The sequence below is a fragment of the Cetorhinus maximus genome, chromosome 6 (genome assembly GCF_964194155.1).
Source record: "Cetorhinus maximus chromosome 6, sCetMax3.hap1.1, whole genome shotgun sequence".
Lineage (NCBI taxonomy): Eukaryota > Metazoa > Chordata > Chondrichthyes > Lamniformes > Cetorhinidae > Cetorhinus > Cetorhinus maximus.
Genome location: NC_135884.1, coordinates 156,379,891 through 156,396,274, shown reverse-complemented (window position 1 = coordinate 156,396,274; position 16,384 = coordinate 156,379,891). Strand labels below are relative to the sequence as shown.

General features: G+C 46.0%; 1 protein-coding gene across 3 annotated transcripts in view; it reads left to right on the top strand.

Moving 5' to 3' along the window:
* The window catches only part of gpatch1 (G patch domain containing 1), a 65,671-nt gene that overhangs the window by 9,204 nt on the left and 40,083 nt on the right, over window positions 1-16,384 (top strand). For 2 of the 3 annotated variants that reach the window (XM_078544704.1, XM_078544702.1), the window contains exons 6-11: window positions 3,572-3,630; window positions 4,622-4,867; window positions 9,238-9,385; window positions 10,643-10,722; window positions 12,367-12,571; window positions 14,409-14,684. In XM_078544704.1, coding sequence (XP_078400830.1) covers window positions 3,572-3,630; window positions 4,622-4,867; window positions 9,238-9,385; window positions 10,643-10,722; window positions 12,367-12,571; window positions 14,409-14,684 — 1,014 coding nt within the window. The remainder of the gene's footprint in view (window positions 1-3,571; window positions 3,631-4,621; window positions 4,868-9,237; window positions 9,386-10,642; window positions 10,723-12,366; window positions 12,572-14,408; window positions 14,685-16,384) is intronic. The other variant, XM_078544703.1, reaches the window with a different exon arrangement.

Below are 16,384 nucleotides of genomic sequence, written 5' to 3'. Positions count from 1 at the left end.
AGCAATGTTGATTGAGGGATAAATATTGACCAGGACACGGGGAGGACTCTCCTGCTCTTCGTCAAAATAGTGCCAGGGGATTTTTAAGCCCACTTCAAAAGGTAGATGAGGCCTTTACAAAGGCCTTTTAATGTCTCATCCGAAAGGCGGTTCCTCCGACAGTGCAGCACACCCTCTATACTGCACTGGGAGTGTCAGCCTAGATTATGTGCTCCAGTGGAGTGGAGTGGGAGTTTTTAGTAATTGAATTGAAATTCTGCCAGTTGCCTTGGTGTGATTTGAGCCATGTCCCCGAAGCTTTAGCCTGGGCTTCTGGAATACCAGTCCGGTGATATTACCACCACACCACCATCTCCCCTTGTTGGTTGACAGTCAGGAGTCTGGGGCAATGTTCAGATTGGAGATGAGTTGGTTGGATGAGGACACGGAGCAGGCTCTCACTTGGGGTGCCTAAGCCCAGACTGTTGCCATCAAGTTCTCTGTATTGGCATAAGCTGGGTATATCCCCAAGGAGAGTGTGTGCACTTGGCTTCAGCCAGCAGGAACTCTACCTGTGTCAATTCCTCAGCAATTTAGCTTACAAAGCATTACATAGTATTTACAGCAAGATCTATGGAGTGTTTATACTTCACACAGGCCTCCTGGCTACAAGACCAGTCAGACACTAGGAATCCTGCGGTGAGTAACTTTCCTCCTGACTCCCCAAAGCCTGACCACCATTTACAAGGCACGAGTCAGGAGTGTGATGGAATATTCCCCACTTACCTGGATGAGTGCAGTTCCGACAACATTCAAGAAGCTGCACACCAATCAGGATAAAGCAGCCGCTTGATTGGCACCCCATCCACAAACATTCACTCCACCACCGAAGAACAGTAGCAGCAGTGCGAACCATCTACAAGATGCACTGTAGAAACTCACCAAGGCATCTTAGACAGCACATTCCAAACCCACGACCACTACCATCTAGAAGGACAAGGGCAGCAGATGCATTGCAACACCACCACCTAGAAGTTCCCTTCCAAGTCACTCACCATCCTGACTTGAAATATATCGCCGTTCCTTCACTGTCGCTGGGTCAAAATCCTGGAACTCCCTCCCTAACAGGCACTGTGGGTGTACCTACACCTCATGGACTGCAGCAGTTCAAGAAGGCAGCTCACCACCATCTTCTCAAGGGCAATTAGGGACGGGCAATGAATGCTGGCCTAGCCAGTGATGCCCACATCCCGTAAATGAATAAAAGAAAGCCTTGTCAGATGCATTCTGGAAATATAAATATAGCACATCCACAGGTTTCCCTTTATTCACGTTGCTTGTTACTTCCTCAAAGAACTCCAATCAATTAGTCAAACATGAATCCCCTTTCACAAAACCTGACTCTGCTCGATTGCATTGAGATTTTCAAGTGACTCCTTAATAATAGATTCCAGCAATTTCCCATGACAGATGTTAAGCTAACTGGCTTGTAGATTCCTGCTTTCTGCCCCCTTCTTTGTTGAATAGAGGAATCACATTTGCTCTTTTCCAAACTGATAGGACCTTTCAAAATTTAGGGAATGTTGGAAAATTAAAACCAATGCATCGACTATCTCAGCAGCCACTTCTTTTAAGACCCTAGGATGAAGTCCATCAGGACCTGGGGACTTGACAGCTTTTAGTTCTAATAATTTTCTCCATCCCCTTTCCCTGGTGATTGTAATTGTTTTAAGTTCCTCCCTCCCTTTCACCTCCTGATTCACACTTACTTTTGGGATGTTGTTTGTATTCTCTACAGTGAAGACAGACACAAAATATCTGTTCAGTTCATCTGCCATTTCCTTATTTTCCATTATTAATTCCCCAAACTCTCTTTCTAGAGGAACAACGATGACTTTATTTACTCTTTTCCTTTTTAAGTACCTGTAGAAACTCTTAACTATTTCTTCTTATGTTTCTAGCTAGCTTTCTCGTACTCTAACTTCTCCCTCCTTATTAACCTTTTAGTCATTCTTTGTTGTTCTTTATATTCTGCCCAACCTTCTGACTTGCTACTCATCTTTGTAGAATTATACGCTTTTTTGTTCAATTAGATACTATCTATAACTTCCTTAGTTAGTCATGAGTGGTGCGTCTTTCCTCTAGGGTCTGTCTTTCTCATTGGATATTGTCTCTGCCTGATTGTATTATGATTTTCTAAATTCCTGCTATTGCCTCCTTGTTTATGGATTCTTGCATATTCCCTCTGACAGATGTTATGCTAACTGGCCTATAGTTTCCTAATTTCTGTCTTCTCCTTTCTTGAATAGTGATGTTATATTAATGATCTTCCAATCCACTAGGACTTTTTCAGGACCTAGGGAATTTTAAGAAGATCACAACCAGTACAACCAGTGCCTGCAGCCACTTCTTTTAAGAGCCTAGGATGAAAACCATCAGATTCAGGGAACTTGTCAACCTTTAGTTCTAATAGTTTTCCCAGTACCTTTCCCCTAGTGATTGTGACTGTTTTATGTTCCTCCTTCCCTTTTACCTCTTGATTTTCAACTATTATTGGTATGTTTTTTGTGATATCTACAGTGACGAAACATGCAAAATACCTGTTTAATGCTTCCGCCATTTCCTTGTTTCCCGTTATTAATTCCCATTCTCGCTCTCTAAGGGACCAACATGTACTTTAGTTTCTCTCACTTACTTTTGATTGTTAGTGTAGCAATTAACACACTCAGGGTTGTTCAGCAAGTGCTGCCCAATCACAGAATCACATCTAACAGTAGATATTTTGTTTTGGGTTATGCAAGTGTGGGCTGGTTGAGTATGGTCTTTACTCTGCCTATTACGAACAACCGAAGGAACTTGCTGTTTGATTCGATCAGCCAATTGTTAGACATATAACCTGTGTACCTGGCATCACACCAGCATGGAAATTCTGTGTTGCTCAATTGTGCAGTAGGCAGAATGCCTTTTTAGACTGACAACAGAATCCTGTTAGCGCAAAATACCACTTGCGTAGTTACTGCATAGGACTAGCATGGAACGGTTTGTTTAAACTGTTCAGATTTTTGAAATTTGGCATTCTTGCCTTTGTCCTGATGAGTGCAAGATGAAAAGCTTCAGCAAGATGTCTCTCTTCTCAGCAATATTCCTTTTTCCCTCACGTTTAGGGGAAGCTAGATAAAGATATCTATGCTATTCACCTCAACTATTCCCTGTGGTAGAGAATTCATTCTAACCACTCCCTGGGTAAAGAGGTTTCTCCTGAATTCCCTATTAGATTTATTAGTGACTATCATACATCAATGATGCCTAGTTCTGGCCTGTGCATCTCTTACCCACATTTAAAAGAAAAAAAAATGATCAGGAGTAGGAACGTCACCAGATTTTCCCTCACCTCAGGGACTCAGGCACATTGCAGCACCACAGTCTGGAGTGAACTCTGCCGGCTTGGCACAGAACCAGTGATCACACCTGGGCCCCAGTCATCTACTGTCCAGTGACTGACTGAACATGCGAGGACCTTCCCATGTAATACTTAGAAAATAGCTGGAACCGATGTAAGACTCTCACTGTTTCTGTTTTGTTTGCCGCACAGATACGGATGTGAAAGTGTATGGGTGTTCCTTGCCTGACGAAGATTTGGATGGATCGCAGGTACATCGTGGAGTCCTGACTCTCGTGTGTCCAAACCGTGTGATTCCCCGTTTTTTAGTCATTTAGCTTTTCATTACTTACAGTGCTCTGTTGTGTGATCTTAATGTATGTTCAATGTGGAGAAGTGAAAGTTATCCACTTTGGACCTAAGAAAGATCAATCAGATTATTTCCTAAATGGTGAAAAGTTAGAAACTGTGGTGGAGCAGAGATGTTGAGGGGTTCAAGTACAGAAGTCACTAAAATCTAGAGGAGAGGTACAAAACATAATTTGGGGTTAATGGAATGTTGGCCTTTATCTCAAGAAAACTGGAATGCGAAGGGGTGGAAGTTGTATTCGAGCTCTGAACGCTCTGGGTAGAGCCCCCTCTGGAGTACTGCATTCAGTCCTGGGCACTACAGCTTAGCAAAAATATATTTACACTGGAGGGGCTGCAGTGCAGAGTCACCAGGATGATACTGGAACCAAAAAGGATTAAATTATGAAGAAGGTTGCATAGACCTGGATTGTATTCCCTGAAGTGTAGAGGATTAAGGGCTGATTGAATTGAGTTATTTAAAATTATTAAAGGATTTGATAGTGTAGTTAGAGAGGAACTATTTCCTGTGCTGGGGGTTCCAGAATAAGGGCAGAAGCTTTAATATTTAGAGCTGGGCCATTCAGAGATGATGTCACACAAAGAGGAATGGAAATTCCCCCAGAAAGCAGTTCAAACTGAGGCTCAATTGAAATTTTCAAAACTGATAGGCAAGGGTATTGAGAGCCAGGGAACCAAGGCTGGTAAATAGAATGAAGATGCAGTTTAACCATGATCTAATTGAATGGTGGAACAAGTTCAAGGGATTGACTGGCCTCCTCTTGTTCCTCTGTTCCTGAACACCCAAAAGAGTTTCATACCAAAATTCTCCCTATCTTTACTATCACGTCATAATTTCAAGACCCCATGTAATTTAAAGGGGAACCCAAGTGTTGACTCTGGTTTTCCTTCCAGGAGGAAGAGGATGAGTATCAGCCTGAAAATGTCACCTTTGCACCAAAGGACGTGATGATGATAGAATTGACACTAAAGGATGACCGGCACGGACTTGGGTACAGTGGAATCCATCCTCACAGGGCTTTGTATGGAGCGTCAAGAGAGGAGTCCATTAGCGTGTTCAACACAGACTCCGACAGGTCACGCAGTCTACTGGGTGATGTGCAATCCGGCAAGGGGAGAAAACTCGGCATCACCGGGCAGGTGAACCTATTAATACAGCCAGCTTTTGGCCCTACTTCTAAAGAAGTGAACGCATGACTGCCAGTGGTGAACTGAAGGAAATCTGGGATGCACACGGGGGCCAGAACTGGAGGGATCTGTGAGAGCCGTAGGGCTGGAGGGGGTGACAGTTAGGGAGGGGTGAGGCTATAGAGGGATTTGAACACGCGGATGAGAATTTTAAACTTGAGGCATTGGTGAACCGGGAGCCAATGTAGGTCAGTGAGCACAGAGGTGATGGGCGAACGGGACCTGGTGTAAGTTAGGACATGGACAGCAGAGTATTGGATGAGCTCAAGTTAATAAAGAATGAGAGGCTGCTAGGAGAGCATTAGCATAGTCAAGTTTGGAAATAACAGAAGCATGGGGAGGAGCAAAAAGTGTGGGAATGCGATAGTTATAGGGGATTCAGTTGTAAGGGGAACAGACAGGCGTTTCTGTGGCCGCAAACAAGACTCCAGGATGGTATGTTGCCTCCCTGGTGCCAGGGTCAAGGATGTCTCAGAGCGGCTAGAGGACATTCTGAAGGGGGGAGGTGAACAGCCAGTGGTCATGGTACATATTGGTACAAACGACATAGATAAAAATGGGATGAGGTCCTAAAAGCAGAATATTGGGAGTTAGGAAGTAATTGAAAAGTAGGACCTCAAAGGTAGTGATCTCAGGATTACTACCAGTGCCACGTGCCAGTCAGAGTAGAAATAGTAGGATATATCGGATGAATACGTGGCTGAAGAGAAGGTGTGAGGGGGAGGGTTTCAGATTCCTGGGACATTGGGACCGGTTCTGGGGGAGGTGGGACCAGTATAACCTGGACAGGTTACACCTGAGCAGGACCGGGACTGATGTCCTAGGGGGAATATTTGTTAGAGTGATTGGGGAGGGTTTAAACTAAAATGGCAGGGGGATGGGAACCTATGCATGAAGTCAGAGGAAGGGGAATCAAAAACAAGAACGAAAGACAGAAAGCGGAATAAGAAAGTGATGGCAGAGAAACCAAGGGCAAGAATCAAACAGGGCCTCAGTGAAAAATAGTGGGAACGGGACAAGTAATGTTAAAAAGACAAGCCTTAAGGCTTTGTACCTTAACGCGAGGAGCATTCGCAATAAAGTGGATGAATTAACCGCGCAAATAGGTGTAAACAGGTATGATATAGTCGGGATTACGGAGACATGGCTGCAGGGTGACCAGGGATGGGAACTGAACATCCAGGGGTATTCAGTATTTAGGAAGGACAGACAAAAAGGAAAAGGCGGTGGAGTTGCATTGCTGGTTAAAGAGGAAATTAACGCATAGTGAGAAAAGATATTAGCTCCAACGATGTGGAATCTTTATGGGTAGAGCTGAGAAACACTAAGGGGGCAAAAAACGTTAGTGGGGGTTGTATATAGACCCCCAAACTGTAGTGGTGATGTTGGGAATGGCATTAAACAGGAAATTAGAGACGCATGTAATAAAGGAACATCTGTAATTATGGGTGACTTTAATATGCATATAGATTGGACAAATCAAATTAGTAACAATACCGTAGAGGAGGAATTCCTGGAGTGTATATGGGATGTTTTTCTGGACCAATACATTGAGGAACCAACGAGAGAACAGGCCAGCCTCGACTGGGTATTGTGTAATAAGAAAGGAATAATTGGCAATCTTGTTGTGCGAGGCAATGGCAAACAGTTAAAGAGCGCATGGGTGAACTGCGACAATTGTTTATTCATGTCTGGCGCAAAAGTAAAACAGGAAAGGTGGCCAAACCATGGCTTACAAGGGAAATTAGAGATAGGATTAGATGCAAGGAAGAGACCTACAAATTGGCCAGAAAAAACAACAGACCTGAGGATTGAGAGCAGTTTAGAATTCAGCAAAGGAGGACCAAGGGGTTGATTAAGAAGGGGAAAATATAGTACGAGAGTAATCTTGCAGGGAACATAAAAACTGACTGTAAAAGTTTCTATAGGTATGTGAAGAGAAAAAGATTGGCGAAGACAAATGTAGGTTCCTTACAGTCAGAAACAGGGGAATTTATAATGGGGAACAAAGAAATGGCTGCCCAACTAAATACATACTTTGGTTCTGTCTTCACAAAGGAGGACACTAATAACATACCAGAAATGTTGGGGAACACAGGGCTTAGTGAGAGGGAGGAACTGAAAGAAATCAGTTTTAGTAGGGAAATGGTGTTGGGTAAATTGGGATTGAAGGCCGATAAATCCCCAGGGCCTGATAATCTACATCCCAGAGTACTTAAGGGAGTGGCCCTAGAAATAGTGGATGCATTGGTGGTCATCTTCTGAGATTCTATAGACTCTGGAACAGTCCCTACAGATTGGAGGGTAGCTAATGTAACCCCACTATTTAAAAAGGGAGGTAGAGAGAAAACAGGGAATTATAGACCAGTCAGCCTGACGTCGGTAGTGGGGAAAATTCTAGAGTCCATTATAAAAGATTTAATAGCTGAGCACTTGAAAACAGTGGCAGAATTGGACAGAGTCAGCATGGATTTATGAAAGGGAAATCATGCTTGACAAATCTACTGGAATTTTTCGAGGATGTAACTAGTAGAGTTGATGAGGGGGAGCCAGTGGATGTGGTTTATTTGGACTTTTAGAAGGCTTTCGACAAAGTCCCACATAAGAGATTGGTGTGTAAAATTGAAGCGCATGGGATTGGGGGTAGTGTATTGAGATGGATAGAAAACTGGTTGGCAGACAGGAAACAAAGAATAGGAATAAATGGATCTTTTTCCGAATGGCAGGCAGTGACTAGTGGGGTACCGCAGGGATTGGTGCTGGGACCCCAGCTACTCACAATATATATTAATGATTTAGATGAGGGAATTAAATGTAATATCTCCAGATTTGCAGATGACATAAAGCTGGGTGGGAGGGTGAGCTGTGAGAAGGATGCAGAGATGCTTCAGTGTGATTTGGACAAGCTGAGTGAGTGGGCAAATACATGGCAGATGCAGTATAATGTGGATAAATGTGAGGTTATCCACTTTGGTAGCAAAAACAGGAAGGCAGATTATTATCTGAATGGCTATAAATTGAGAGAGGGGAATGTGCAACGAGACCTGGGTGTCCTTGTACACCAGTAGCTGAAGGTAAGCATGCAGGTACAGCAGGCGGTAAAGAAGGCAAATGGTATGTTGGCCTTCATAGCCAGAGGATTCGATTACAGGAACAGGGATGTCTTGCTGCAATTGTACAGGGCCTTGGTGAGACCACACCTGGAATATTGTGTGCAGTTTTGGTCTCCTTATCTGAGGAAGGATGTACTTGCTATAGAGGGAGTGCAGCGAAGGTTTACCTGACTGATTCCTGGGATGGCGGGACTGACATATGAGGAGAGATTGAGTCAGTTAGGATTATATTCGCTGGAGTTCAGGAGAATGAGGGATGATCTCATAGAAACCTATAAAATTCTAACAGGACTAGACAGGGTAGATGCAGGAAGGATGTTCCCGATGGTGGGGGAGTCCAGAACCAGGGGTCACAGTCTGAGGATATGGGGTAGACCATTTAGGACTGGGATGAGGAGAAATTTCCTCACCCAGAGAGTGGTGAGCCTGTGGAATTCGTTACCACAGAAAGTAGTTGAGTCCAAACCATTGTATGTTTTCAAGAAGGAGTTAGATATAGCTCTTGGGGCGAAAGGGATCAAAGGATATGGGGAGAAAGTGGGAGCAGGCTGTTGAGTTAGATGATCAGCCATGATCATGATGAATGGGGGAGCAGGCTCGAAGGGCCGAATGACCTACTCCTGCTCCTAGTTTCTATGTTTCTATTTCAGGCAAGGATGAGACGGACAATGTTGGGGAGGTGGAGGTAGGCGGTGAAGGAGAGAATGTAGTAGAGATGGATGCTCAACTCATGTTCAAATAGGGAATTAAGGTAGGGAACAGAGTTTGTGGCTGGGACTGAGGACAATGGCTTCATTCTTTCCATTGTTTAATTGGAGGACATTTCTGTTCCTCCAATGCTGGAGGTTGGACAAGCAGCGTGATGAAGCAGGGGCAGCGGAGGGGTTGGGAAACGTGATTTATAATAACACCTTCCTCATCCTCGAAATGCTCCTAAGGGTTTTACTTGTAACGAATTACTTTGGAAGTCTAGTCACTATTGTTAGGTCACCCCAATTGACTCCCAGAAGCTGTACTGAATCTTTAAGGTTTGAACACCTACAGGGAGCCCAGGTAGATTCACACTGACTAACCTTACTGAAGTTGGGTAAAGTACTTTATATTCACCCGCACCCATTTGGAAAAATGTCTGGAATCCTGGCTAAATCATGGTCAGCTCAGGCACCAGAATGCCACACTGAAGTCATGTTCTTTTTATTTATTTAAAAGGCATTCGGTGTGGGTGCTCTGGAGGAAGATGACGATGATATTTATGCCAGGGATACGTTGTCACAGTATGATACGGTGCTGAGAGAGGAAGAGCCAGATGATGGACTGTATGGCTGGACTGCACCGCAGCAATACAAGAAAGCAAAAGGTGAGTGCATACAGCGTCCTGCAGGATGCTCTGGGGCAGGTGGGTGCATGCAGCGTCCTGCAGGATGCTCCGGGGCAGGTGAGTGCGTGCAGCGTCCTGCAGGATGCTCTGGGGCAGGTGAGTACATGCAGCGTCCTGCAGGATGCTCTGGGGCAGGTGAGTACATGCAGCGTCCTGCAGGATGCTCTGGGGCAGGTGGGTACATGCAGCGTCCTGCAGGATGCTCTGGGGCAGGTGGGTGCATGCAGCGTCCTGCAGGATGCTCTGGGGCAGGTGGGTACATGCAGCGTCCTGCATGATGCTCTGGGGCAGGTGAGTGCATGCAGCGTCCTGCATGATGCTCTGGGGCAGGTGAGTACATGCAGCGTCCTGCAGGATGCTCTGGGGCAGGTGGGTACATGCAGCGTCCTGCAGGATGCTCTGGGGCAGGTGAGTGCGTGCAGCTTCCTGCATGATGCTCTGGGGCAGGTGAGTACATGCAGCGTCCTGCAGGATGCTCTGGGGCAGGTGGGTACATGCAGCTTCCTGCAGGATGCTCTGGGGCAGGTGAGTACATGCAGCGTCCTGCAGGATGCTCTGGGGCAGGTGAGTACATGCAGTGTCCTGCAGGATGCTCTGGGGCAGGTGGGTACATGCAGCGTCCTGCAGGATGCTCTGGGGCAGGTGAGTGCATGCAGCGTCCTGCAGGATGCTCTGGGGCAGGTGGGTACATGCAGCGTCTTGCAGGATGCTCTGGGGCAGGTGAGTGCGTGCAGCGTCCTGCAGGATGCTCTGGGGCAGGTGGGTACATGCAGCGTCCTGCAGGATGCTCTGGGGCAGGTGGGTGCATGCAGCTTCCTGCAGGATGCTCTGGGGCAGGTGAGTGCGTGCAGCGTCCTGCAGGATGCTCTGGGGCAGGTGAGTACATGCAGCGTCCTGCAGGATGCTCTGGGGCAGGTGAGTGCGTGCAGCGTCCTGCAGGATGCTCTGGGGCAGGTGGGTACATGCAGCGTCCTGCAGGATGCTCTGGGGCAGGTGAGTGCGTGCAGCGTCCTGCAGGATGCTCTGGGGCAGGTGGGTACATGCAGCGTCCTGCAGGATGCTCTGGGGCAGGTGGGTGCATGCAGCTTCCTGCAGGATGCTCTGGGGCAGGTGAGTGCGTGCAGCGTCCTGCAGGATGCTCTGGGGCAGGTGGGTACATGCAGCGTCCTGCAGGATGCTCTGGGGCACACATGGACCCTGAGAAGTTACGTTCAAACCAGACTTTCTATGTTCCAGGTTTGGAGCCTCAGACGGGATATATCGGAAAATTGTTGGAGGGCTTCTCGTTGGGATCCAAGTCGACTAAACCCAAAAAGGTAGTTGCTTCATTGTCTAGTCTACTTTGTGTGTGCTTGTCTTCACAGTAACAAACAAGACAAGGGAAGTGGGGAAGGCCTGAACTAGGGACAATCAGTGTAAGATAGTCACTAATAAATCCAGTAAGGAATTCGGGAGAAACTTCTTTGCCCAGAGACTGGTGAGAATGTGGAACTCCCTACCACAGGGAGTGGTTGAAGTGAATAAACATTGATGCATTTAAGGGGAAACTAGATGAGCACAGAAGGAGAATGGAATAGAAGGAAAAGCTGACAAGAGTAGATGGAGTAGGGTGGCAAGAGGCTTGTGTGAAGCATAAATCCCAGCATGGACTAGTGGGTCAAATGGCCTGTTTCTGCACAGTGTGTAACTCATTGACACGGGGCTAACAGGCAATGACTCTTGGCCTTGCTTTTCTCGCATTGTTTCTGAAGGCACTGACATTGGCTTGGGGTCAATTCTGAGCAATAGGCTGAATATTTTCCTGTCCCAACACCACCAGCCATCAGTAAGTGGACCCATAGATCCTCTATGATCTGGGGAGTACCATTATCTGCCCAATATCTAATTAAAGGGCTCGAGGAGCCAAGGATTGTAATGGTGAACTCTGACTACACTACCTCCTGCGATGTGATTCTCCCCTCTGAGAAAAGCAGATCGGATGTACACTCCCACTCCTCCATTCTGAAAATCTATTTATTTACTGGAATTTTTGCAGTTTCTCTGGTATTATACGTTGTAATAACTCTTCAATATTGGCCATTCTCCTTGAAACAGGCTCTGAATGAACAAATATTTATACAAGATTTGATCACCCCTCAATCTTCTGTACGCAGGAAATACCTGCCAAATTGTACCCTCCTCCAAGGCCCATCTATCCTTCTGAGGATGCTGTACTGGCGGCAGGTCATGTTTCCTCTGAAAGACCACCCAGGCACAAACAAATCTCAGTCAGCAGAGGCAGGTATCCAGAGCAACGTCCCCACTCCACCTGCCCTTCTTATTCTGGACCTGTCAATGGCTGTTTTTGCTGGGGCCAGGAGCAGACCTGCTAGAAGCTGCCCTGACTTGCCCCCCCCTTCCCCCTCTGTGTTGGGTTGGGCTAAGATTGAAGATCCACCCATGACCAGAAGGCACAGATTTAAGGTATTTGGCAAAATGCACAGGAGGAGATGAGAAATATTTTTACGCAGTGAGTTGTTGTGATCTGGGATTCACTGCCTGAAAGAGTGGTGGAAACAGATTCAATAGTAACATTCGAAAGGAAATTGGTTAGATACTTGAAAAGGAGAAATTTTCTGGGCTGTGGGAAAAGAGCTGGGGAAGTGGGACTCTTTCAAAGAGACAGCACAGGCATGATGGACTGAATGGCCTCCTGTGCTGTATCATTCTTTGATTCTGTAATTATATGATTAGAAAGTGTTGCTGATTAGAAGTGGTTGCTGATTGCATCTGCACAAAGGTTCCAGAGCATTGACTGTGCTGGGACTGAATTGGCAGTAAATCATTTGCCTTGCGTGCAATGTATTAACACCGGGCCCCCACTGACAGCGCTACAACAGAGACTCCTTGCTTTGTGTGTGGAGTCAGGGAGGAGGTTTTTTACAGACTCCATCAGTCTAACAGCTTTCCCATCATGTCAGGTTTACGGCCCTCCTGAACTGCCGAATGACTACAGACCTGTTCACTACTTCCGACCGGTCGTGGCACCAGGGACTGTCAGCACTGCAATGGCGCAGGCACTCCTGGCATCAGCAGGGCAGCTCAGCACTGAGGCGGCTCCAAAGGGCCGGCACCAATTGAACGCAATACAGAGACGAGAGCTGCTCGGAGAAGATGCTCTGCAAGGTACAGGGATCCTCAGCAACTTCAAAAACCATCCTACCAACACGCAGCAAAGTTTATCTTAAGTACACTAGACCTTTTCAGTCTAATAAAAGAATGAGCTTGCATTTCTATAGCACCATTCATGATCTTAGGATTTCCCAAAGCGCTTTGCAGCCAGTGCCATATTTCTGAAGTGTAGTCACTGCTGTGATGTAGAAAACATGACAGCCAGTTTCTGCACAGCAAGATTCCACAAACAATGTGATAACGACCAAGTGATGTTGGTTGAGGGATAAATATTTTCCAGTACATGGAAGAGAACTCCCCTGCTCTTCTTTGCAGAGTGGCCGTGTGATCGTTTACATTCACCTGAGAGGGCAGATGGGGCCTTGATGTAATGTATCATCTGAAAGACGATGCCTTTGACAGTGCAGCACTCCCTCAATACTACACTGGGGGTGTCAGCCTGGATTTTGCGCTCAGGGTGAAAAATCCTGCTGGCATTGTCATTCTAACATATGGGCCAGAATTTTTCGCAAGCATCCCACGTCATCACGCGCTCACGATATTTCGGTCAGTGGGCATACGCGGGAGTCGGAGCTGCGCCCACCGACAATTAACAGGCCTATTAAGGCCATTAAAGTGCCAATTGAATTAAATTTTTCACTGCCCATCCAACCTTGCGGTTGGCGGGCAGGCGAAAAGGCCAAGCGGCCTTTGGATTTTTTAGGAAACCTCATCCACAGTCGGGATGAGGTTTCCAACAGCTATTAACAATTAAATTAAAATTTTAACATTTCGCTAATAACATGACCCTGCTCATCTGACAGTCACATGAGGGGACGTCTTTTAATATTTTAAAATTCTTTATTTTTAATTTTTTATATCTCCATCACCCTGAGGCAGCTCAGTGCCTCAGGGAGCTTTTCCTGCACGGACCCGTGTGCGTGCACGAGGTTCCCCACTCGTCCTTAACTGGCCCACCAGCGTGAAATCACAGCTGTGGCCCGATTGCTGGCGGCAGTCAACTTCCCGACTGCTCCCGCTCACCCCCACCCAGCCCGCTCAATGAGGCCAAAATCCTGCCCATGAAGGCTGGTTTTGGGGAACAGCATTAAACTGCTTGTCGTTTAGTTTGTAGTGTGATTTTATGTAGCAGAGGGATTATGCTTAGCACACAGTGGCCGTCTCCTCTGATTACATCGCAGGAAGATCTCCAGGGTGTGTGGACAGTATTATTTTCTGTCAGTTTGGAGTAGTTGTGGATGTGTTGAGTGATTTGATTGCCAGATTCCTAACTTGCACCGAGTCCTGTTTCCCTATCTCTATGCACGTTGATCTACATTGGCTCCTGTTTCAACGATGTCCTGATTTTAAAATTCTCATCCTTGTTTCAAATCCTTCCATGGCGTCGCCGCTCCTTATCGCTTTAATCTCCTGCAGCCCCACAATTCCTCGAGATCTCTGGGCTCATCTAACTCTGGTTTCTTGTGCGCCCCTGATTTTAATCCCACCACCTTTGGTGGCCGTGCCTTTAGCTGCCTCGGCCCTAAGCTCTGCAATTCCCTCCCAAAAGCTCTCTGATTCTTTCCCCTTCTTTAAATCACTCGTTCAAAGAGGGAGATATTAATAAGCCTTTGGTTTACTTGGAATAACTGTAATTATGGATCAATGTCAGATTTTTGTGGGAATGCTCCTGTGAAGTGCTATAGGGTGTTTTACACCATTAAAGGTGCTATATAAATGTAACATTTTGCTGTTTGTGATGGATGAAGTGATGTTGATAAAATTCTGTTATTTATGTCCCGGATGGTTTCTGTGGGCTGAAGGTGAGCAGTAATTGACTCTTCTGTGTCAGCAGGCCCTTGCTCCGTGTTTGAGCTTCTAACTGGCAAAGACAAAGAGAGACTGAAGGATGTGCAGCAGCAACAGGCTGCAAGCTGCTCTTCTGCTTCCTGGGATCTATCCAGTCGATCCCAGGCCCCGGTCGCGGAGAAGGCCAGGGCTTCACAGCTCGCTACACTTGGTGGAGAAAGGGGCAAGGATTCGAGTGAATTTAAACCCTTTCTGAAGAACCCTGAGAAGCAGAAGAGATACGAGGAATATGTGGAGAAGCTTAACTCAGGGCAGAACAGTAAGTTACCCAAGATCAGGGTTGTTGCTTTACTGTCTGGTCTGTTACAGTCGGCTCCTGAAACACTGATATCCTTATCCAACAGAAATCAAATGGCAGCTCATCGACCTGAGACATCAACTCTCTCTTCATAGACGCTGCCTGACATGCTGAGTATTTCTAGCCTTTTCTGTTGTTATTTCAGATTTCCAGCATCCACAGTATTTTGCTTTTGTAACTCTGTAACAATCTTAATTTTGAAATTTTCTGTTGATTCCCAGCCTCTAACAGCTTATTTTGGGGGAGAGAGTTCCAGATTTCCACCACCCTTCATGTAAAGCAGTCTTCCATGACATCACCCTTCAACGGCCCAGCTCTAAGTTTAGGGTTATGTCACCACATGCTGGATACTCCCACCGGAGGAACTGGGTTACATACGAATTAGGAGCAGGAGTAGGCCATTCAGCCCCTCAAGCCTGCTCTGCCATTCAGCAACATCATGGCTGATCTGATGATGACCCCAACTCCACGTTCCGCCTACCTGACAATAACCTTTGACTCCCTCGTTAGTCAAGAATCTATCTACCTCTGCCTTAAAAATATTCGTTGACCCTGCCTTCCCCGCTCTCTGGGAAAGAGAGTTCCAAAGATTCATGACCCTCTGAGATAAAAAACTTCTTCTCATATCCATCTTAAATGGGAAACCCCCTATTTTAAAATTGTGTCCCCTAGTTCTAGTCTCTCCCACAAGGGGGAACATCTTTTAAGCCCTGGCACTGATTCCTGCGGTACTCCACTCGTCACATCTTGCCAGCCCAAAAATGACCCATTAATGCCTACTCTCTGTTTCCTGTCAGCTAACCAATCTTCTATCCATGCTAATATGTTATCCCCTGCCCCATGAGCTCTTATTTTGCATAGTAACCTTTGATTTGACGCCTTGTCAAATGCCTTCTGGAAATCTTAAGGACAGCACATCCACAGGTTCCCCTTTATTCAGGTTGCTTGATACTTCCTCAAATAACTCCATTAACCAAACATGATTTCCCTTTCACAAAACCATGTCGACTCTGCCTGATTGTATTGAGATTTTCTAAGTGCTCCGCCATAACCTGCTTAGTAATAGATTCCAGCAATTTCCCTATGACAGATGTTAAGCTAACTGGCCTGTAGTTTCCTGCTTCCTGTCTCCCTCCTTTTTTGAATAGATAAGTCACATTTGCTATTTTCCAATCTATGGGTCCTTTCCAGAATCGAGGGAGTTTTGGAAAATTAAAACCAAGGCATCTACTATCTCAGCAGCCACTTCTTTTAAGACCTGAGGATGAAGTCCATCAGGACCTGGGGACTTGGCAGCTTTTAGTTCTAATAATTTTCTCAGTCCCCTTTCCCTGGTGATTGTCATTGTTTTCAGTTCCTCCCTCCCTTTCACTTCCTGATTCATAATTATTTCTGGGATGTTATTTGTATCCTCTACAATAAAGACAGATGCAGACAGTGTGAGGCGATGGCATTGTGGTAATGTCATCAGACTAGTAATCCCAGAGGCTCAGGCTAATGCTCTGGGGACATGGGTTCTAATCCCACTAGCTGGTGGAATTTAAATTCAGTTAATTTAAAAAATCTGGAATTGCAAAGCTAGTCTCGTAATAGTGAACATGAAACCATTGTCAATTGTTGTAAAAACCCATCTGGTTCACTAACGTCCTTTAGGGACAGAA